General features: G+C 37.4%; 1 protein-coding gene across 1 annotated transcript; it reads left to right on the plus strand.

Annotated features, from left to right (window-relative positions):
* The first annotated feature begins 4,169 nt into the window (after positions 1-4,169).
* Positions 4,170-17,242, plus strand: hsd11b2 (hydroxysteroid (11-beta) dehydrogenase 2). Its single transcript, XM_039688608.2, has 5 exons — positions 4,170-4,707; positions 10,716-10,928; positions 12,932-13,117; positions 14,212-14,349; positions 14,961-17,242. Exons 1-5 carry the CDS (start codon positions 4,434-4,436, stop codon positions 15,380-15,382), a joined length of 1,233 nt encoding a protein of 410 aa, XP_039544542.2. The 5' UTR covers positions 4,170-4,433; the 3' UTR covers positions 15,383-17,242.
* Positions 17,243-24,832: the final 7,590 nt, after the last annotated feature.

Raw genomic sequence — 24,832 nt, forward strand, 5'->3', positions numbered from 1 at the left:
TAAAGTATTTTTGTCATTGTGTGAGCCACACTGGTCAAAATGTTAAGTTGTTTTTTTCACCACAACAGTCAACCATGAAAATTAAGGGTTTACTCTAAACAAATATCATATTTGTTGAGAAAAGTCAATGTAGAAAAAAAAATTCTATGAACATTTGTATTTTTACAGTGTTTATTTTTGTACTTCATGTGTATATACACAATACAAGTGTATTTACTGTACATAAAGTAACTGACAAGAGTATCAAGATTTCACTTTACATTTCATATTTATGTATTACCACAAATACACAAACAACAAATAACATTCATGGAAAAAAAAAAGAAACAAATTATTCTTGGTGGACATCTTGTCGCTCACGTTGGTCAGGCCAAAGATTTTCATCAACGTCACATCTGATGTTACCATTGCCACACACCATGGGAAAAATCTCCTTGAATGCCACACCCATCCCCTGCAATGGTCAGATTTGTGACATGATCCACAAGTGTGGCTCTGATTTCATCAGAGACTCTGACTCTTCTATTTCCACCTCTTCCTCGATTATTTCTTCCTCTACTACCACCACCACGTATTCTTACACGCCTTCCAATTGCTCTTCCATGAGCATGTTGCTGCAGTTCAGGGTTGTGAATGTCCTCCATTCTATACGTATATATATACTACGTATATATATATATATATATATATATATATATATATATATATATATATACATCCATACTCCAAAAGTTGATTGGTTAAATGGTTAAATGGTTGATTTATATTAGAGGTAATTTGCAATTAGATTGCGAATGCAATTAGAGGTCATGTGCCAATTTAGCAAACACTACTAACAATGTCAATGTCAGATATATTTTAGAATATGCAGTACATTCATGTGTACTACAGTAATAATGATAATTGAATAGATCGTTTTGAATGTGATGGCTTACACAATAAAAAATGTCTGAGAAGTTCTGAAGTGTTTGACAGTGTAAGTGAGAATTGAGTCATCAGTTTTGAACAACAAGCCATATGCAGTTATTTGTTGTCCAAACTGCAGACAGTTGTACTCTTTGCACACATGTGCCAAAGCATTTTTTTAATTTGCTCAAATCAATAAGAAATTCCAATCTGATGTGAAAAAGAAGCGAATTGTTCAGAGATCTGAACTTAATGTTTTGGGAAATGAAAAAAAAAACATTTGAGAACTGAGCCAAAGCAATTGAGAAAAACTGTAAGTTACCCTCTCAGTTCTTTGTGTTTGTAGTGTTCAAATTTCACGATGATCAGTCGTAGTAGATTGCTATAGTTTTGAGATCTGATGCGGTGTACACGGTGAAAACTGATGGTCTGTACACTTTCGGTCTGCATTTTGAGTTGTTTTATCATGAATTCCTTGACTGATTTTTCGGGGTCGTCTAGAGTTTGTTCCGGGATGCCTGCTAAAACTAAATTGTCCCTCATGCTGCGTGTTTTCAAATACAAAATGTTCTTTCGTGGTTTTGTTTTCTGTGACAACGGAATTGAGTTGAGTGGTAAGTGTGTGATCTGAGTCCTTTAAAAAGTTATTTTCTTTAGTGAGTGTGTCTAAGCTGTAGTCCAGTTCTCGGAGTTCCTTGTGTATGACTTCAATTAATGCGATCATGGTGTCAAGTCCGGAAAGTTTATTTTAAATTGAGATTAGAATGTCGCTTACCCCAGCAGCAGTTTAGGTGATGTGGTGTTGAACTTGGACAGTACAGTAAGTGAATCTGGACAAGGTCTCTTGGAGTTTGGAGTTGGGGTTACCTATACAATTTTTGTTGTGGTCTGATTTATCCCTGTTCATGGTACGGCAGAATCTGTTGTGGTGCGCGCCGATATATTCTTCGAGATGATCCAGGTTTTATGATGATATATTCCAGTTTTGAATAGGGAAAATGTGAAAGTACAAAAATGAAAGTTGAAAAGAAAAATGAGAGAAAAAATTAAATTTAAAATATATTTAAATGACCGATTTCAAATTTGTTAAAGTCTATAGCGGACAGAAGCCACCATATTAGCTTTCCCTGGCAATCACTCTTGATGTTTTGATGTTCTTGGTTGATAATGATTCCATATGAACTCTAAACAAATGTAAAAGTGTTCATTAACAACATGATAATGTCAAACTCCTCCAATCAAATGTCAAAAAAAAATAAAAAATCATGCAGCTACTTTAAGCAAATCATATATACTTCTGTTATTATTAATTTTTATAGCTCTTTCTAAAATATGTTTTGTTTTGTGAAGGCATTCAGTCTGTTGTGTGCTCTGGCCAGAACATTTTCTCCAGAAGGTTTGTTCTTCTAGGAGTGATATTTTTACAGCTCTCTATCGCCCCCCATGGACAAACAGTGATAGACTTGAGGAGGAATATCACTACTGTGCCCTTGTACCTCATATGTAAAAGCATATCGACACTGCACTTGTTCGTGCAGATGCATGTTTAGAACTAATTTCCCCATTTATGCCTAAGTATTGACACTATTTTTTTCCACATTTAAAGTGCAGAACTCACACGCAAATTGTAATCATAAACTAATATAATACTATCTTATTAAGCATTCTTTACCTATAATCATTCTCTTTTATGAACTCAAGTGGAAAACATTGAACCCATCAAAATGATAAAAGTTAGTCCTTGTGCCAAAGGCTTACATAAGAATGAGTATCATGCAATGTGATCACCGTATGGCAATGTCGTGGAGCGTGTGTGGCACAGGATTGACCAGTGGTGATATTGATGAATGGCAGTATGTTCTATGACCTCTAAAGGTCATTCACCTCAAGGCCAAGGAACAATGTGTCCAACACAGCACCAAAGAAATTATGTCCAAAAAACGTTTTAACTACTATTAAGGCTTAGAGGTGAATAATGGGGTTTGGAGTTTGTTTTGTCTGAGCTGGGTGAAGGAGGAGCTGTGTAATTTCTTGTTGTGTACTGTACTGTCATGTGTACAGTAGTTAGACAAACTCAGCATGAATAGCTGCCGAGGGAGGGATACAATTTTAAAAAAGGAGATATGAAAAGAAACAAACAGAGAATCTACTTCATACACGTTTTAAAGAAAGATGTGTGTAAATGACATAGAGTAATAATGACAAGAGGTGCAGGATGAAATAACACCTGATGAGGGAATGAGGTCATTGTCTGTTAGGTGCCTCACATCCACCGTGTGCCCCCCTTCCTCCCTCGGTTCCTCATTACTTATTCTTTGATGCTTCACCTTTTCGCAATGTAAAGCTCAGATTATTGCTCTTAGGATTTATAGTACTCTTGGTATCTTTGTTATACAGCTCTCAATGTGTGCTCAGGGGAAGCATGAATATACAGGTGTCACCAAAAGGAGATTAATATGTATATATGATCTTTAATATTTCAAATGTTTTGTTGATATTACATGTATCTTCTTGGACTTTTTATCATATGTTTGTGAAGACATGCAAAACATGCATTAAGAAAAAAAGAAAAAAATAAAGACCCTGTAAATGAGAGCCTCATTGCACACATACAAACACCTTTTTTTTTTAAATTTGACAGCAGCACTTTTTGTCCTGGTTTTGCTTACTTTTGTATGTTCCCGTGAATAAAATTTTGTTTAATGTAACTTTGAAAGGACCAGCAAATTAGACCTGTCGGGTTGATAACACATATATACACTGATGCCAAAACACACCAAAGGTGTATTAATGTGTATTAATCACAGAGGAAAGACATTCACCACACGTGCACATAACGAAGCACAACGTATGTTGTACAACCAGCCACAAAGGGAAAGTCACAGTGTCTCACTGACACCTGTAATTCAAGTCAAGTGAGTTTTAATTTTTGCAGTACACACCGTCTCAGAGCAGCTCAAATTGTGTAAGGTCCCCATTTAGCAGTATTAAAAAAAGACTTCTCGCTTCTCACTCACAATTCCAGTAACTTGCAGAAGAAAGTTTTCACAATTGATTGTTGAAGCCAGAGAAATTAGTAAAACAGAGAAACAGATCACATGTTTGTTGGAAAGAAGACAAACATATGCATGTTGGGGGTATGGGGGGTTGTGAAGCTTTGCCTATTGGGCTTTGATTACATCTGCTTGAGCATAGTCCCTCCCCTCTCCTGGAGAGTACACTATATATACACACATGCAGTCAGACAAATCTGCTCACTAGCTCTTACTCGCCTACTCTGAGTTGGAACGTGTGAGATGTGTGAGAGCTTGAGATTGTAGGGAACCGAGCAGGCACATGGTTGCTCATTTGTAAGTGTGATCCCACTTGAGAAAGAGACAGTGACAAAGTGAGTGAGAGGGAGAGGAAGAGGGAGAGAGAGAGAGAAAAAGAGGGAAAGGTGCCAGTATCAGTAAAAGAGAGACAGAAATAAAGAAAAAGAAAAAAGAAGCAAGGAGAGAGTGCAAAGCATTTTCACCTCTAGTACAATGGAAGACTGTTCAGTGTCTTTCTGGATTTACTTCGGAGTAATGTTAATCTTTGTTGGTGGAGCTGTGAAGAAGTTTCTGGCATTCCATATCGGTGCCATGCCCTCAGTGGTGGCATGGCTGGGTGCCACTCTGCTGGTGGAGAGAATGTGTGCCCTCTGCATGCCCGCTGTGCTGGCAAGGTTGGTCCTCTGTGTGTCCTGCTGGCTGTACTTTACGTGGGCCACCCCCAAACCTTCCCTGCCAGTTGAGGGCAAGGCAGTCTTCATCACAGGTAAGAACAGAAACAAAAAGGACCGAACTGAAACTAAATCACAGAATAAACTGTGTGACCGTGTTTGTCATTGTTCGGACTGTGTTTATATGCAGTGCTTGATGACAGTTTTGTTTTCTTTTTGTGATTCATGGCTGACTGGAAGGATCATTATGTATTGACCTGAAATGCACGTGAATTGATTAGCACAGATTGTACAAACAGCTGGGAAATGTAGGTCATGCTGGGTGAGGTTTTTTCTGCAAATTTGCCACAATTATTATTATGATTGCTGTTGTTTCTCTATTTGGTGATTCAGTAACTTTTAGAGGTAAAGTTTGAACATTTTCCACCTGTATGACTGAATGAGTCGCAGTTCTGTACCCCCCTTGTCAGAACATGTTATGCTTTTTGAATACAGACTTGGTCCTGATCCAGAACACCCTGTACTATGTTTGTATAACAACTTTCTCTAGATCATATCAAGCTGAAGAGAATCTAATGTTTAGCTCAGTGTGATAATTAATCACTAACTGTATTGACCCATATTTTATGGCAATGAGGAAAACATGTGGTATGGATCAAATGATATTGGTCATGTGCCTTTCTATTCAAGGTATGCCAAGTTTGAGCGGTATTTGTAAGGTACGTTCTGATTGTGTTGTACTTTGTACGTGTTGTGTGTTAACCTCAATTGTTCCCTGCTGGATGAGAGTACTATAAGGTGATTTGGCTTTTTCTTAATTGGCTGAGCAAATCTGATCCTAAGTTAAATGATCTTGACATAAATGCAGTGTAAGCCATAAATCAAATCAAAGAGCTGCCGTGTTGTACCTGGTGGTTTACACTCAACTCATTTTCAAATTATAGCTGTATTTCTCCATCTGCACCTTTATGCACTGTTTCTTTAAGTGCTCTTTGGAGACTTCTGTAGTTGTATTGAGTGTATTGCTTTAAAGGGATAGTTCACCCAAAAATGATGTCATGATTTTCTCATACTCATGTCATACAGGTTTAGGCACTGTTTAGGCACACACAGGCACTGTCCCAAAGAGAAAATATCTTTATAAACATAAAAACAATGTTTAAAATAATACCCTACAAATGAATAAAGTTTTATGTGGGGGTTAGTTTTAGGCATGGAAGATAGAAAATTATACTATAGCTCAAAGCAGCTCTTAAAAAGAATCTCAACAACACTGTGTAATTCCTGGCTCAGACCTTGAGGAATAAAGGTAATTATGTGATGATTTTTTTTTTACTGTTAAGCAGTTTTAGAACTCCTCTTAATCTGGATCATGAACTTCTTCAGTAGCCATGTTGTACTTTATTTGAGCACGTACCTTTACTGTTCAGAAATATGTTATCCTTTAAAGCCCAAAGCAGCTCTAAACACCTACTTTACAAACATTTTCTCGCTAACTTTTTTGCTTACTATTCATATGGCAAACCACATTTTTTTTATAAAACTGGGAGGTGTAAGCACAAGAACAGTACATGAACCCTGGATAGATTGAGTAACTCATGCACTACTGTATATGTATGTATGAAAAATAACTATCACACTACACCTGCATATTATAGCATTAGCCTGGACATTCAGAATGAAAATGTAAAATTTATGTGAATGTTTGGCAGGTGTGCAAACAGCTAAATTTTTATTTTATTTAGTTAGTTATTTGACAGAGACAATGTACATTAATTGACATTACTGTAAATGCACCAGAATTAGCCAAAAGGCTATTTTTCATCTGTTGTCCCTGGACAGATCTTAAAATTGTCTACCTAAAATGAACAACAATAAAAGATTACAATGAACAATACAAATATAAAAAGCCGCAAAACAGATATATTTCTTCAGTCCTAATAAATACAGTGTACACACTTGCTATAATAGACATTGTTAAAATTGATACCAATTTATAAAAATTATACTACACACTGACCCAGCATAGACACAGGTCGCAGTACCGTTGGATTAAGTGACGATACCTAGTCTTATTAATGCTCACGTGTCTGATGTGTTATGATCCAGTTTTTCAGATGTTTTTTGAATAGAGAGTATGTGGTGAGTTCTCTGATGTTCTGAGGGACAGAGTTCCAAATGGGAGTTTTTCTTTTTCTTTTTTTGATAGTGATGTTACTTACTTTTTGACTTGTCAAGTTTTTCTCCATGAGCTGTCATTGCAAACTAACTGGCATGTCTGTTATACACTTAAAAGGGCAAGCTGTTAAGTTCAATCAGTTACTCCAAGGAAGCTTATAATCATTTGATGGACATGGGTTTCTCAGAAATAACTCATATGGGTTCCTTAAATCCCCCAAAGCTGTCTGTCGTCTATTGGCATGGTAACCATCAACTCAGTCAACCTATTTCATTGCTTGCTTTAATACATGCACACACAACCAGCGTGAGCTTCTGAGTTTGGCACAGAGCACGCCACTTGATTTTAGTTTTCATCATTTTCTTGTTTTTGTTTCTTTTGTCTTTTGTACCAGAGCTAGCATATCAATATACAGTACTTTTGAGTAATTTTGATCAGCATATTTTCTTAAATTACCGTTCTCAAAGCTGTAAGTCACTCGCATGCCAAAAACCAAGTGAAAGTGGAAAACCTGTAAACCTCTTACAAAGCCAGCTGAAAGGCACATTCAGGACTTGAATTGCTGTGAGACAGGGGGTTAAGGTTACAGAATTGGCTGACTAAGCAACCTAAAGCCATTAGTCTGGCTAGAGTCAAGCTGGAAAAAACGTCTATAGACTGTAAGGCCAGTACACCATGTGGCCTACATGTTAATCACCAGCTATGTTCAAGAACCAGAATGTAAACTTCTGCAATCTTGACTCTTAATTATTACTTCTGTCAGGACCACTATTGTTTAATACGATTGACAATTAGCATGCAGTTAGGATCGGTGGTATGGTTCTGTTCTGGGCGAGAACTCCCTGTGTATCCATGTAACCTAGCATGGATAGGGTAACAGAACAGAACCAACATTGATATAATTCATTAAACATTTTAAAGTACAACATACCCAATCCTGACTGGGTGAGAGGAGGAGCTGGGGATGGGGGAGGGTAATGATCTCCTGAGAAACGCACGTAGCTGCTGTTAGGAGCTTTTATATACATACAGTGATAGACATCTAATTCTTATAGGTAGACGTTAATCAGCTGAGTGTCAGCTAATGAGAGCTTGACTAACGTGACCTGCCAGAACTGATTTATTTTGACTCTCCCGACTTGAGATATGGAGATTTTTTTTTTGTCAGGATCAACTAGTGAAATGCATGACGTCAATCCGGATCTCTATATGGACTACTAAGTACCAGGTGACATTAGTCTGCATGTGTTATGAAGGGCAGTGAGGAAATCTGATCAGGTGGCATGAGACACATTCATTGTGTTCACATGCTGAGGACAGCAGGAGGAAGCACTATTAATCCCACATCATTCAGAGCTAGCCCCTATATGCACGTGAAATCACAAGCGAGTGGGGCCAAAGATGCATTCATCTTGGTCCCAAATATTGTTTAGACACTTACGCTACACTTTGAAATATATAGATGTAATTTTAATTATCTTAAATATATTAGACATTTTATTATTATTAATAGCTAAATAAAAAAAAAACTATTTAGATTATTTCTGGTTGTCAAATCTTTTTTTAAATATATATATATTTTTTCTGTTTAAGTCTAGTATTGTTCGTTTGCAGATGCTACTTGCTTTGATATTTAGTGTTTTGTGTTTAATGACATTCAGACATTAAGTGTCGCAGTACCGACTGTCCTCCAAACCCTTTGTGTGTGGGAAATCAGATGTGGCTCATCAGGGCTCTGGCAGGTCTTTTCCTTACCCAATGTCCCTCCAGAATGCAGAACAATTGAGCATGGGATGAGATATGCTCGACCCAAGGTGCCTAATAATACCCATATCAATGTTACATAACAGTACACTGAACATATTTGGGGAAAAATGTAGGGGAGGGGCACCTATGGCATTCCCGCTATGCTTAGATGTCCAAGCCAGGTGAAGAGGTTAAATGGATAAGCAAGGTTTAAGTGTGGCATCGTGGGACTAGAGTTCAGAGAGGATTTACTTGGCACAGATGCACAAATGAAGTGCAGTCTGACCTCTCTCACTATATATCATCATTTTACATTGGCATCCATCTGTCTCGAAAGACAAAGGAATCTGTACCTTGCGGTCTCTAGGCATTTGGTAAGTTACAGCGTCTGCTGTGGCAGTGGAGCCTGATTCTTGAAAAACCTTTCATTCATAGTTCCGTTGCAATTACTGCAAGTGAAGATCACGCCTGTCTCTGTGGATGTTGGGTCTGTTGGGTCTGTCGTCTGCGCTCTCTCTTCTCTTCCCACTGGTGCTTATTCGGATGCCTTTGACAGCAGATCTGACTTTAGTTGGGAAAAAAAAACTTTCAGAACCAATACACAGATTTCCCTGTGTGATCCTCTTTTTCACTTTCACTCATTTATTTCAAATGGAAAGTATATATTTTTTCCATGTAGTTCCCACAGCATTACCACAGAATTAGAATGACCAGAATTAGAATTTCCCAGAGCCTTCTTAAGTACTACTTGCTGGAGAACACGTCCACCTGGCTGGGAATAACTTATCTGTGTAATGGCAATAATTAAAAAGAAGATCATCCACGTTTAATTTAAGTGACGACAATAGAGTGATAATAAACAGTTATAATGCAAGATAGACCTGAAGTTGCATAATTTATTATTATTAATAATCATAATAAACATAATAAAGTATGTTAGTCTTGATTTATGGATTTTTAACTCTCCCATCCCAAGACCTTCCCTTCTGCAGGCTTGCATGTTTAGTGAGGAATATTTTGTTGACCGATAACACACTGACAAAGAAAGCGCCCAGCTAGTGCACTGACAGATATATGTGTGTGTCCTCAGAGGACCTTGAGATAAAATGCAGATGGTGAGATTGGGGTTTTGTGTAACTGCTGTTATCATAACTGGTGTATAATTGTTTGCCAACACATTCACAAATTCGAAGTGAAAAGTGAGGCCACTGACCTCTAATACACTTGAGTCATTCTACTTTTTTTTCCTTAACATGCATCAGTTTTATTATTTTTGATTTATTATTATTATTTCGTAGCTTTACAACTACAGGGGGAATCAGGGGAATTACTTGCCTGCCAAACAAAAAGGATAAAGAATGGAATAAGTTGTTTTGGATGGAAACAGAATTCCAAATAATCAATTGTAAAATAACAAAGATTATAGAAATTCATTCATTCATGTCTGTGTATATATTCATGTCACTTTTATTTACATAATCTGTAGTGTACTGCCGTTCATTTCCAAGAACAATTTGCACATCAGGGATACAAATGAAAAGAAAGTCCATATCCGTACTCAAATGACCCTCATAAAGATCATAAAGTTGTCGTTCTCTGCCACCATTTCTGTAAATGTGTGTGCATCCCAGATACCAACCATGACCATGCATTTTAACATTTTAGTAATTCAGCTCTAAAACCACAATCTCCCTTGGGACGGTAAAGGCATTGTCCTCAAACCTTTCAAGGACACCAACTTTACTATCTCTTTCAGTTGTGTAATTTTGTAAAGAGATAAGAGTCATGTTTCAGAGATTGATGCGTCACACTGTCATGCAACTTGATGTGGGATGAAGAGTTTATGTAATTGTGCTTTTGTTTTGTTGAACTTTATTGATGTTCAGAGGTCATAGAAGTGAGATTACCAGATCTCACCAGTGCTGATGGTGTTTCGTGCCTAGCTTTCGATCGTTTTTTTAACGTAAGAAAGGTTTCTGACATTGGCTGAAGTGTTCTAAATGATGCATCCAAAACAGCTATTATGGTAATAGCAATGTTGCTTTGGTGTTGCATAGCATGCCATATAAGAGTAATTACTGTCAAATATTGCCAAAATGTGAGTATTTAGAAGTAGTTAGTGTTTTGATGTCTAATATATTGGCAGAACATTCATGTTAACCTCCCCTTTCTTTGCAGGCTGTGATTCAGGGTTTGGTAACGCTACAGCAAAGCGGTTAGATGCAATGGGGTTTGAAGTGTTCGCTACCGTATTGAACCTGGATGGGGAGGGAGCCAATCACTTGCGCAGAGTCTGTTCATCACGCCTTACCCTCCTGCAGGTAGACATCACCCAGCCTCAGCAGGTACAACAAGCCCTCCTCGACACCAAGGCCAAACTTGGCATGAGAGGTGAGGATTTACTTTCACACTCTGCCAGAAAATACACACACACATAATCTCACACCCACATGTTTGAACACAGTGAACCTAAAATACTCCTGTAAGAATGTTATATTTATAACTGCCAATGGGGTTTTGGTTACCCCTAATAAATTTTAACCAGCTTGTGGTTTTCATTAACATTTCTATTGAACCCAATCTTGAAACTATGCTATCAACAAAACACCTCATCGAATTAACCTTTAAAGTAGGTCAAATAAATCAATTCATTCGTGCTCTGTGGTCCAACGTTTGTTTATTTTACAAGCGATTCAGCATAGTTGGGTGTACATGTGTATAGTGTGTGAGCATGTTTTTTTTCTTTCTCTGAGCTTAAAAAAGAATGTGTAGAGAAAGTGTTGGGAATAGGAGGGGATGGGGTGGAAGGGGGGTGCGTAATTTGGCAGTACATCAAGGGGCTATTTTATTTTCAAACATCACACACCACAGCAGCATATGGCTTCTGGACCAAAAGAAAAAAGTAACTATTTTTCCATGCTTCCTTTCTCAAAACCTGGGTGGGGCATAGAAAATATTTTACCCTCCACAATTTAGATGCTGAGCAGGCAAAAGTGGGGACATATTCAAATGCTAACATTTTTGAAGATTCTTGTTTACACAAAGTTTCCTAAAAAGAAGGTTTTCCCATAGCCTGGCTAACGCCAGACCACATATCATTGAGAATGAAACGTGGTCTGGAAAACACATTCAATTTCTCGTATTTGAGGCGTGGTTTACGAATGCCCAGAGCCGTATTATTGGGTGCTACAAATGCGCCTGTACGTCTATCAAATGCGCCTGTGCTCCCTCCCCGTTCTGTGATTGGTTCCCTTTTTCAGGGGAAAATTTGGTTCATGGTATCCAGACTGCCGAGCAGAGCGAATTAAATCGCGTTGCGGCAAGGCAGAATCGGGAAACCCAGGCTAGTTTTCCCAGGCATGGAAAACAATTTGATTCCATTTTTGGTTCCCCTAAGAAGATTTTTTACAAAGAACCTTTAGTACAATAGAATGGTTCCATGAATGTCAAATGATCTTCATAAAATCATCCCAATAAAGAATCTTTATTTCTAAGAGTGAATTGTTTTTAACTAACTGTTTCAGGCTTCCTTTCTTCTTTATTCTCCCTGCTTCTTTCCCTTCTGTGTTAAGGCAGTGGTTTCCTTATTCTGCTAATAATTTCCCTAATTTAGGATGGGAGTGAATATAACTATTATCTCTGAATAAACATACTTAAACCAGCTATAAAACACTGACAGAGCAATGTGGGTGTTTTTATGAGGTGATGACCAACACAATGGATGACACTCTTGCAGTGTTCCTCCAGTAACCTTAGAGCCCTTTAGACTGATGGTTCTCAGCATGCAAACCGTCCAAGTGGTTCACAAGATAGATTAAAAGTATTTAAATTAAAAAAGTATTATAAATATTTGTTAACACTTTATTTTGATGGTCCCTTTTGAACATTCTGTTAACTATAAGTTACTTTGTACCTTTAGGTCAACTAGCAGTTAATAGATTATTAGACGGTCTGCTTAATATCTGCTAACATTTTATTGGGATGGTTCCCCAACAACAGACATTCTACTGACTATAAGTTACTTTGCAAGCATATGTCAACTTATTCTAAACCTAACCCTACCAGTCTACTAACACTCTAATGAGAGTTAGTAGACATGTAGGTGCATCATTACTTATAGTCAACAGTGTGTTAAAGGGACCATCAAAATAAAGTAAAACCAAATACTTAAAAAATAATCTTCAATACAAATTAAAATTATTTAAAAAAAAAAACAGAAAATTAATCGTGTTTAATTTATCAAATATTTCAATACTCACAGTTTCTGTTAATAAGTTTTAAAGCAAGCATTTTTGGGGAGCCTTTGAATATTGTGTTAAAAAAAGGTTTTTCGACCTTTGTATTTTCATCATTTTTACATGAATAAAATTCTGGCATGATTTTTTTTCCTCCAGATTTGTGGGGGCTTGTAAATAACGCTGGATTGTGTGTGAATGTTGGGGATGCTGAGCTCTCCCTCATGTCCAACTACAGAGGATGCATGGAAGTCAACTTCTTTGGAACGCTCCATGTCACCAGAACCTTCCTGCCCCTTCTCAGACAGGCTAAAGGCCGGATTGTGACAATCTCCAGCCCTTCAGGTACAGATATACATACATGTGAGAACCAGTGTAGTTAATGCACTTATACACATATCAAGTTACCCGACACAGACTTCACCGCTAATAAAAGAGAAAGAAAATAAAGAGTAAATTAAATTATACATATGATGACATGTTTATGAGTGTTTTTAGGTTCTTGTTTCAGTGCTAAATCTAATTAGGAGTCCCCCTCGCTCTCTCTCTCTGCCATGCACATAAAGCTGCCAGTGCTTATAAATGTATCTCTGTCCATCAGATGTTTATTTTATGCCGTCCATCTGGCTTCATCACCAAACACTATTTCAAGCCCAAACTATAACCCACCTGTTTTCTTTTCTTCTCAAGTGTCCACTAACAATCTCAACAGAGAGCAACTCTCTGCTTAAGCTCATGCTAGAATTCAGTCAGCAGGAGAAATCAGCATATTTTTTTAGCTTTTCCTGACTCCCCATATTTTTTCTCCATTTGTTTACCTCCATTGTGCCAAAACAGTGTGATAGTATGAGTAACAGCTTGGCGCAGGACACCGTTGAGTTCTCCGTAAACATTGGCGCAGAGCCCTTTTAAATAAAGATGTCTCCATCAGTGCAGTCTCACTGCTGAAGGAAACAAAATGGTTTAGATGTCATGGGCAGCAGATGCTACTGTCTCAATAGAGATGAACAGTCATTCCCTCTGAGGACTTACAGGAGGCCTACTGTCAAGCTCTTTCATATGTCAAAGGCTTGAGGCAAAACCACATGTTTTATAAACAGTCACAAACTGCAGTTAACCTCCACAGGCTTCCCAGGTTCAATACAGATCTTTATTACACCAACAATGAATGACAATCCCCCTAAAAAAATAATAATAATAAAAAAAAAAAACCCTACAACCTTTGGAGTACATCCCATAAATTCCATCATTGCACCGGCTCTCTGCCAATTTAACAGACAAAAAAAAAAAAAACAAAAAAAAAAAACAATAATGCTGGGTTAAACAGTAATGCGCTAACTAAATCATACTTATTAAAATGTTCAAGGATGTGCAGTGCTGTAAGTTGTCATTAAGATATCTGTGTCATATAATCATTCTTTCTCTTTGTAATCCTGCAGGTGAGCATCCCTTCCCTTGTTTGGCGTCGTACGGGGCTTCAAAAGCTGCCCTGAATCTTTTTATCAACACACTTCGTCATGAGCTGGAGCCATGGGGTGTCAAAGTCTCCACTATCTTACCCTCTTCCTTTAAGACAGGTGATTAACATTTTTACAATGTGAAATCGAGTTACACGCACTGTATGCCTCCAGTGTGATGATTCACTTGTTTGTATATTGCCATTCTTTGCAGTCTCATCACAGTGGTTGTAATTTGATCAAATTAGGCATTCCTTTATTGTAAAACACACACTGTTCAATCACCAACCACCTTTTTAACATCTACAGTATTGAATGAACTGGTTTGTAGATATTATTTTCTTCCATTTCTAAACGTATTCCTCTTTGTGTTGATATCGGACACAACATAACAAAACAAACTAATTAAATTAAGACAGCGCTGCTTTTTCCTAGTGAATTGCCCCATCAGATATTTATCACATCTTGAGAGGAAAAAGTTCTCATTTTAGCTGTATATTCACATCTGAAGGATCCATCAGGTTTTGAGTCCTCTTTTTCACACCCACTGAACAGATAGTCCAGCCAAATGAAGGTCTAGAAATACAATTTAAATAACTTAATAAAGTTTCCCCAGACCTCTGTTTACATTCCCTTCTATGTCTCCAGTCTGTTCAGGGTGGATTTTTCCATGTCCCCCACCTTTGTTAGCCTGTTACATCATGCTTTCTGCTCTTTTTCTTACCTTGCAGGGCAGAGCAGTAACACAGAGTACTGGGAGAAAGAGTACAAGAACCTGATCCAGAACTTGCCACCAAGCCTTCTTGAAGAATATGGGGAAGAATATATGCTGGAGACCAAGGAACTCTTTCAGAGTTACGCAAAAACAGCTAATGAAGATCTGAGTCCTGTCATCAACACCATTGTGGACGCACTCCTCTCTCCTCAACCTCAGGCACGATACTACGCCGGGACGGGTTTAACGCTCATGTACTTCATCTGCAGCTACTTCCCTTTGAGCATCAGTGACTGGTTCCTCCAGAAACTATTTGTACAGAAGAATGTAATGCCTCACGGCCTTAGGAAACAGCAAGACCTGCGCCTCAACGACAATAACAACAGCATAAAGGAGAACATGAATAACAATAACAGCTTCACAAAAAGTATAGATTAGTTCTGGTAAAAAGTGTAAAATATCCTTTAGCACCACTAATGTGATCTACTTATAGAGATTTGTTTCCATTGTGTATACATTACTTTTCTTTTCTCTTGTCTTGTTTTGTTGTATATTATTGTGTAATATTTTGAGGGGATCACTGAATTGCACCAAATCATCTATAGTAAACCCAGTGCTTAGAAGGAAGACACTCTTAAGCATCATTAATATAATAATAATAAGAAGAAAAAAAATAGCCTACAGGCCATTTTTATAGCCAATACAAGTTCTCAGGTGAGGCAAAATCCAAACAGATACAAAATGTATGGTTTATTTATTTTGCAGAATGCATCAACTCTGGGTATTTGCTATGGATACACGTTAAAGTCCCTGTAAAGACAAATCGAAAAAGAAATTCTAAACACATTATAAATGTTAGAAAAGTATTGCTAGAACATATTACAAAGACCTGTGAAGTACTGAATTGTGGAGTTAGACCGTTTTTTAGAGCGACAGTTTTTCACCATTGCTATGTTCCTGATTTCTTGGGCGGGGCTAAAACGGGGCCACTGAGGCCACTGAGGATGGCCCGTCCTCTAACAATAGAGCACGTTTGAATCTGTTTGGCGCTCAATCGCAAGTTAGGGTCAGTACTGTTAGTTACTACAGCATACAGTTTGTTAGCTAGCTATGCCTTAGACATGAAATGCGTAGGCTACTCCCTGTATGCGATCATGTACAAAACAGATCAGTGTCTTCGTTTGATTTTCCTAAAAACAATCACATCAAGAAGAGGTGGATTAATTTTGTGAAGAGCCAACCTTGATGGAGAGCTGAGGATCACCGCCAACACCCGCATCTGCAGTGTTCATTTTACACGGGATATTTTTATAAACTTTCGTCGGAGACAACTGGGATTCACTGATAATCCACTGTGAATGGGGCTAAAACGCCTATCTCCCGCCTCGACCTTCATCGTCCTTCATCGGCGTGGTTTCAGCACAGCCAGCGGACGCGCAGCCCTCAGCGCATGCCCCCAGCGTTTGAGAGCAGAGAATAATGCTCATTTTTTTTCAAGATTTTGATAGCTTATTTTATGTACTTGCCAGCTTTTTTATCATTTAAATTTGGCTGGGTGGTTAATAGCATATTTTTTCTGTGGTGTGACAAACTCAGAACACATACTTAATTTTGACTTTACAGGGACTTTAAAAGCCTGTTAACACGAAGGACAATAACTATATGGATAATGATGAAGATATTTCTAAAGGTCGAGAGTCGATAATGGCACAGAAAAAAATTTATTGCTAGACTGCAGCTGATGAACGATTAAAAAAATTACAGCCAATCAGAATTCACCAAACTTTAAAGAGCTGGAGCATTTAAAGTGACAGATGACATAACTGCAGTGTGCGCTTAGAATAAACAGGACTAAATCGTCCACTGATATGGAGTGGATGATAGTATAGTTATAGTTATCATTCTTGGTGTGAACGAGCCTCAAATGATGCGCTTTTTATTTCACTCAAGGCATGTATGGTCATTAAACTGACACGGCTGTCTTTTTCTCGACTGCACTGAGAGGCTGATGATAATGTTACATTTTTCAGCAGGGTCAAATATAGTCAGAGTGCAACATCAAGTGAATATTGTGGGTTTGTTATTGTTTAGTTGTTTTTTGTAGACTAGTGACCAATGGGCTGAAGTGCTTCAGAAGTCCTTTTTATTAAATGTATTTTACTCCATAGTTTTGCATTTGTTAATTTTTTTTCTTCAATGTCATATTTCTGGCATATTTATGCCATTTTGTTCTCAATAAATCACTTAAACTGTGAATTTTATACAAATATGAAAAATAAAAACAGAAAAAACTATAAATTGTTCGTAGACTATATTAAAGGTGATTTTCTTTTTCTTTTCTTTTTTATTTTTATTTTATGTCCTGTCAGAGAACATGAACAATGGCTCCCTATTGCTGGTCAAAGATCCTTGTGTATGCTAAATGACCACTCTGAGACCCAGCCACCCACGGCTGTGTTAATTAGCAATTGGCTGTAGATGCTAATTGAAAATGTCAGTTTGTGTAATGAAGCCAGAGTCTTACAAGCCAGATTTAACAGAAGAAAAAACATTTTGATCTTTCATTGCAATAGTTTTTCTTTAAAAATATATAGGCCTACTTTTATTTAGCATTATTTTAATTTTGATACATTAAATTAATCAAAAGACACAGTAACATATTTTACAAAAGAGTTATTTTTTTCACAAAAATATTAAGTAACAGAACTGTTTTAATCATTGATAATAAGAAATGTTTCTTTAGCAGCAAATCAGTCATGTGACACTGAAGACTGAATCATGGCTGCTAAAATGTTTTGCTTTGCATCACATGAATAAATTATGTTTTAAAATACATTAAAATAGAAAACAATCATTTTAAATTGAAATAATATTTCACAATATTACTGTTTTTACTATATTTCTGATCAAATAAATTGGTCTTGATACTAGGAGATATCATATAAGATACTTCTTTCAGAAACATTAAAATATCTTTCCAACCTCAAACTTTTAAAGTTTTCATTTAAGAATAAATCACTGAAAACCCCATATGGCTAAACCAGTCTGAATACTGGGGAATGAGTCTTGAAACATTAATTCCTCAAAGCCAGAGTTCATGTTTTTAAAACAGTTAACAAACACAACTTAGGTAACACTGTTGTGAAATGCAGTAAATTTGATCTGCTGTAGGGGAAGTAAATACGAATAAACCACACAGGAGAGGGAAGAGTAAAAATAGGATGATAGCCACTCTGACCATCATGATCTCTACTCGAGAGCTATGGACACTGAAAAGAGGATTCAGTCGCATGTGAGCAGATCTACAATGGCTTCAGTCTCAATCTTTGACACTGTGTAAATAGTGATCTGTGTCCCCTTATGACCTATAATACCTTACACATTTAAATATAATGATTTTCAAAGCTTTTTGACCAGACCAGAAAGGCTCAGTTCCTGGTAAAAGTTATAGCAAGAGCCAAGCCATTCACTAATTTCATGGAATCAGGAACCAGACATTCAAAAAGCAGGGGAACGGGGTCAAAACACCCGCAGTTAAGAAGCTTAGCCATTGTAGCAAGGTCAAAATCCCAGAAGATTTATTGGTAATCATGTTTATCTCATTAACTGCATTTAATGTTTTTGGAAAGCGAAGTGAGGACATTCTTTGATAGCTGAAACACAATAAGGAATAAATGGGACACATTGTCACGCACCACATGGGAACTGTGATTAGCAGCGCTTGGTCCATAATTGATGAGAACCTAAACAATGCAAAGTGTCCCTGCCAGTAAACACTGTAAATATGAGTGGCACTTGTGTAATAAACAGAGAAACGTATGTTTAGCCTCTCTCACAGTCAATTGAGCAATTGCAATTTGTAGCAATTTGTGTGATTATAAAAAAAAAGAAAAAAAGAAGGGGGGTAACACTTTACAAAATAGGTGCACTAATATGCATCAATTCATACTTAACTAATGCACAGATAGTCATGAGTTAATGTATAATTCATGAAGAACTAAACCATTAATTAATGATTACTACATCAGCAACTGAGTCTATATGATAAATTATATAATAAATGAATTCATTAAACGTGTCATCGTCTATTAATTCCTTAAAAACGTATTTTAATAACTAATAGTGTAAATGAATATATTAATTACAATTAGTTATATGCACTTCAACTTCCAGTTATCTGCTTTAAAGGGGTGGTTGATTATGATTTCACTTTTCCAACTTTAGTTAGTGTATAACAACATCTGCAAAGTTACAACGCTCAAAGTTCGAAGCAAAGGGAGATATTTGCTTTGTTTTTTTTTAAGGACTACAAAAAACGGCAGGTAGGAACTACACAAGCTTCCTCCCGGGTTAGTGACATCACTAACCCTACAATTTACATAAACCTCGCCCTCGGGAACACGCAGTCCATGTTGAGAAGAGGAGGAGCTGTTGTAGTCACTATGTGTGCATCTCACAACAGTTCCTATTCAAGCAATTTATAGATTATCCTCATAGAATATGCTAATTGAAGATAGTTAACTCCACATCAGCAACATAAATTCATCAACGAACCATTCACAGACATCCTGTTGCATTCTAAATATTGTCACTTCTTCTTAGTCTCTCCATCTTTGACTCCTGTTTAACATAAAATGCAGAACTGACATTTCTGACATTTTAGCACGTGTCTGTGTGAGGTAATCAGAGCTGATAACACACACACACTCTTGAAGCTCCAGCCACTCATTTGCATTTAAAGGGCCAGACACAAAACGGTGCGTTTTTGCTAACCCTCAAAAAGTGACAACTTTACCATGCTATATAAAAATATCTGTGGGGTATTTTGAGCTAAAACTTCACATACACATTCATCAGAGATTTATTTTGCATTTTGTGAAAAGGGCATTATACCACCCCTTTAATTAATCATTAGCTAATGATTTGCAAAAGTATCATTATGACTTTACTTGTACTCATACATCATTTATTTTACCAACCATCAACTTATTGTTAAGTGGCTTCATTCATTTTTAAAGTATTTTCATTTTTTTCATTCTCTGTACAAGCTGTCATGTGTGTTTTTTGTGTGTTGTTATGGGTGATGCAAGTTCAAGTCCGATTTTGCATCATTTGCCAAATCCTGTTCCCCCTCAGAATATTCTGAGAAAGAGACGAGATTAACAATGCTGGTGGTGTCCTGGGGAAAAAGTTCAGCCAATTCTAGAAAAACAGAAACATAGAAGACAAAAAAACGCTAAAGAAACTTAAGATGTTTCATGTTTCATCAACTAAATGGTTGGGACGTTGTTTAGGACACAAACCACAAAAAGGGAACAACGCTATTTAAGGGGAATCACTATAAAAGGGAAATTTGTTTTTAAAACAAAGTAAGAAATGTTTTACTGTGATGAACTGAAAGTGTACAGTATACAGTGTGTCAATGTTAATTTTCTTTTACACATAAAGCACTACTTCCAAGATATTATGTTTACAAGACATATGCTCTGACATGTTGGGATGTGGTGTTCATGTACACAGTAATTCAAATCTAACCATCAATTACTGTTCCTTACACTGCCACTGATAGCTAACGTGGCAAAAAGGACCAAGTTAAACAAAATACTGTATGTCCAAGAGTTGAGAAATCTGGCATAGCAGAGAGAAAAGCAAAGACAATTCTGAGAAAGGGTTCAGATTAATAATGCTAGTGGTGTCCTGATGCAAGAGTTCAGCCAACTCCAAAGAGAAAAATTATTATTTATTTTTTTTTTAAATGGAAAAGAAACAAAAAATGTTTCACACACAAGTCAACTCTTGGGTTGTGGTGAGGTGTTAAGGACAAAGGGGATTGTGCCATTCAAAATAGGGAACAACACTGTTAGTGATTAACTTTAGTGAGTGTCTGGCCTGCTAGCAACACATTTCAGTCTGCTTAAGCTTAGCATTTTGCAGGTGTGCCACAGGCAACGGTTCTCACTTGCCAATTCCCCTCAGGAGTGAGGAGTGTTGCACACTGTCTCAGGGCTGCAGATGTTAAAATCCAGAACAGGACACTTGCCAACATCAACATACTAAGTTCTTAACACTGAGCATACTTGGATGGAAAATGGTATGGTTTGTGCAGGCCAGACACACTAGGCTGAAAAAGTAGATTCAAAACCATAATTTGGCCCTTGTCTAAGTCACTCAGATCTTTATTCCTGTCCATTTCTCCTGCACCCAAAACATTGATTATGAAAACTGACTGTTTCTATCTAGACCTTCATTTGTGGGAAGAATTAAGGGCACAGTGTCAATAATTTAGGACACTAAAGAGACCCCTACTCCGTGCTCACCTATGTGAACATGCCATTGTCCTGCTGCAGGGAGGCTTGAGGCCTTCAAAAGTGGCCAGAGCGATAAACTGCAATGTCCGTAATGTTAGACACATAAGACAGCGCTGCAGGCAGACAGGAAGGACACTTGGTCTTCCATACAGTGCCAAAGCTTATGTAACCATATGCTCCCTACGTTCCCTCTGTTTGTTTGTTTTCTTCCTGGACTGTGGGACACAATTACACTGTAAACAATGTACAGTGCATTTGTTCCCAGCACTTGCCACTAAGAGATGGGGCTGAGTCACCGGGGCATTTGTCAGAGAGCAAAGCAAGAAGAGGGACACAGAGGGGACACCACAGGACACACATGCCCATCTTATGCATGCAGCCTTTGTTCGAACTACATTGATGGGGTCTTAATGTTTAGGCTGTGTTAATGAGTAGAGAATGATCTGGGGCAACTGTGGCTACACGTCATTAATTTCATCCACACAAATAATTAACAGTTTGGCAACCGCAGCACAATTATAATGGCGTCTCACATAGGTTCTCCCAATGGTTTATTGGAAACAAGGTCACGATTCGGAATTGGCCTTTTTTTCAAGTACTTAAAACAAATCTAAATTACGCTATTCTTCATGTTCACTTTCGCAGAATGCCACCCAGCTTCTGATGCAAGCTTTTGCAGAAGCATAGGACTGTGTAACATCATTTAATGTGCAGTGACTGTAAAGCAGTAGAGATACAAAGACTGCAGCGTTTTACGGGTGCCTATATACGTTGCTTTTGTTTCTGTCTTCTCAGTCTGTTTGTAACTGTTTGGAAGTACCGGTCAATGGGTACAAGTCTGCATACATCAGTCCTTGACTTCTCTCATTCACTGCTTGACAAGGGCCCACAAAAACATCATTAGCAGGCCATTTTTGCTCATCTGGTTTCCAACAGAGATCTTCTTGTCAAAGAAAAAAGAAAAAGCCCATGGAGAAGAAGCTGCCCAATGTGCTTGTAATAATGCCAGTCAAATCCCAGGGCATCAGTGAGTGTTGTGCAACCAGAGAACCGTTTCCTGCAAGTGCACACAGGCCACGTACTTATAGTAACTATACTATAAAATGAACGTTTAGCTGTGTCTGAACCCTGCGTTTGATGCATACTCATTTTTTCTATGCATCTTCCTTTCTTCACCAGGAAGTATACAAAGATAAATGTAAAAAAAAGACTTTATATTTGAACCTAAATTTGCAGTGTGATGGTTTATCCTGTATAGCAGGTGACAGTGGATCACAGTTGCCTCCCATATTCTCAAAATATCTTCATTTCAATATTTAAAGGCTAAACAAATGTTTGTTCTCCTGGGCACTGGGAACACTGTGACTTCCACAGAAACGCTAAAACTGTTTCCTAGTATCAGCAAAAAATAACCAAAGGCATCTCTCTGAACATCTTAACATCAGTGGGTGAAGAGGGCATCATCCTGCTGAATTGTAGGAATTCGTAATCCAATTAGAGAATAGTGAACATGCTCTTAAAGGCTCTCTGACAGAAGATGTAAGATGTAGGTGCACTTGTTACTCTACTGTGTTTACTACTCTTCAATAGAATAGTAAAGACATTGCATTGCATGAACTTAACGGGGTGGTTCACCCAAAAATGAAAATCTTGTTATTTATGTTGTTCCAAACCTGCATGCATTTCTTTCTTCAACAGAACATAAAAAGCATATTTTGAAGAATGTTGGTAACCAAACTGTTTTAGTGAGCATTGAATGGACAAAAAAAGAATACACAAAATGTATACAGAAGAAAGAAAGCCATTCAGGTTTGGAATGACATTAGTGAAAAGTAGATGCTGTTCCTACAATGCAAAGGTGATGATCCAACAGAAACTTTGTACATGTATCACCTAATCAAAATGATCATAAATCCTATAATGTTCCATAAATTTACCTCCACTATTTTAGTCAAGTCTGGGACTTTCTTCGTATACATCAAACTGGATTGGACCTGGCTAAACCAAACCAGCTCTATGTGCTGAACAAGATAAACAGGAATACCAAATTAACATTGGTCAAAACAGATACATTGCATAATGAAAATGGCTTGCGACATCTGAAAGATTTATGCATTTTCCAGGAGTTGTGTGGCAACAAGAGGATGACCTGTTTAAACTTTTTGTGATCTTGTCTTGGCTGCGGTGACGTGGCTGCTAAGATAATTTGCATTCATAAAGATTGTTGGAGTCCAAGCCATTTTCGGCCTTCTGATCTGCAATAGGTCCAGAGCACTGTGGAACTAAAAGGCTGTGATTGTTTGCAGCAATTACGCGTTTTTAATGAGGCCTGGACCATAATGTTTTAGCACGTAGAAAGAATGAAGATGGGGTCATCAGAGAGTGATCCAAAGCCCCCTCAAAAAAAAAAAAAAAAAAGTATGTTCATCCAAACAGAAATACAAAACTCAATGTACTGCGTGGGTGTTCTGAACATCACTAAGCCCTAGGACAATTTTTTATACAGTGTTTTAAAACACAGATAGTCAGCCATTCAACTACATGTTCAAACCACATCTGGTATTTACAAAAGACTGAAGCTCTGTCAGTAAGAGGTTGGCACATCCTTCAAGTTTAGGTATAGCTTAACTTTTGGCAGAGTACAGAAACACATTGTCAATGCAAACATGGCATCATTAGCCCCAGAGGCCTCATGTGGGTTTTGGCAGACAGACATCTTCCTGTCAACTACAACACACATGCTTAAACATCTCAACACAATCGTACTATATACACCAGGCTAATTATCTTTATAAAGAATCTCTTCAGGTTGGGTTGGAAGGTACAGTAAATCCTTTGTGTTCAGCTGCATGTTTGTAGTGATTTATTTTTATTTTTAAGTGTTAAAGCGCATACTGTAGCTAACTACCAAGCCAAGTCCAAGCCAATCTGCACATGTAGATGAAGGATTTTTGGGCTCTTTGCACCATCTGGTGGTGGCTAATGTAACTACTGCTAAATCAAGCTAGACATCTCCACAAAATGCAATAGTAGCTGTTTTTCAATCCTCTTTTTCTTTCTTAAAGATAGAATAAAACATACAAACACAGAATTACTGTATATTTAGTGTGTGTATATATATATATATATATATGGACCATAATATATATTTATAGACTTCATTTAGATCACTTAAAACACAAACATTATGGTTACAACAGTACAATAGATTTTACATTGCAAGAGGGCAAGGTCTTTCTTAATACTAGATCCATTAGACCTCACCAATTCAGCTGTCAATCATGAAATATGATCTACTCCATAAATTATGTCAGCACACATTTTAGCACTAATTTACAAATGGCAAGCACACAATTCTCATTTTAACAAACATACATTATGAAGAATCTATACACACACACATAAAAAAAAAACATTTTTGTGTAAATCCCCCACATTTCTCTTTTTTATAAGGATAATCCTACAGTTTCATATTTGTGAAACACATGGAAAACAATTTCTCTGTAAATCGATTATAAATCCATGCTTACGTAAACAGAGTTCTTGCATTGAATCCTTCAATTTACACAAAAAAAGGTTG

Source organism: Pimephales promelas, chromosome 1, assembly GCF_988280905.1.
Source record: "Pimephales promelas chromosome 1, fPimPro1.hap1.1, whole genome shotgun sequence".
NCBI lineage: Eukaryota > Metazoa > Chordata > Actinopteri > Cypriniformes > Leuciscidae > Pimephales > Pimephales promelas.

What these genes read in the sequence shown, in the direction of transcription:
- hsd11b2 (XM_039688608.2), top strand. Translation starts at nt 4,434, where the DNA reads ATGGAAGACTGTTCAGTGTCTTTCTGGATTTACTTCGGAGTAATGTTA. An exon ending in GGCCAAACTTGGCATGAGAG is followed by an intron (nt 10,929 to 12,931) that starts GTGAGGATTTAC and finishes TTTTTCCTCCAG; the next exon opens with ATTTGTGGGGGCTTGTAAAT. An exon ending in ACCCTCTTCCTTTAAGACAG is followed by an intron (nt 14,350 to 14,960) that starts GTGATTAACATT and finishes CTTACCTTGCAG; the next exon opens with GGCAGAGCAGTAACACAGAG.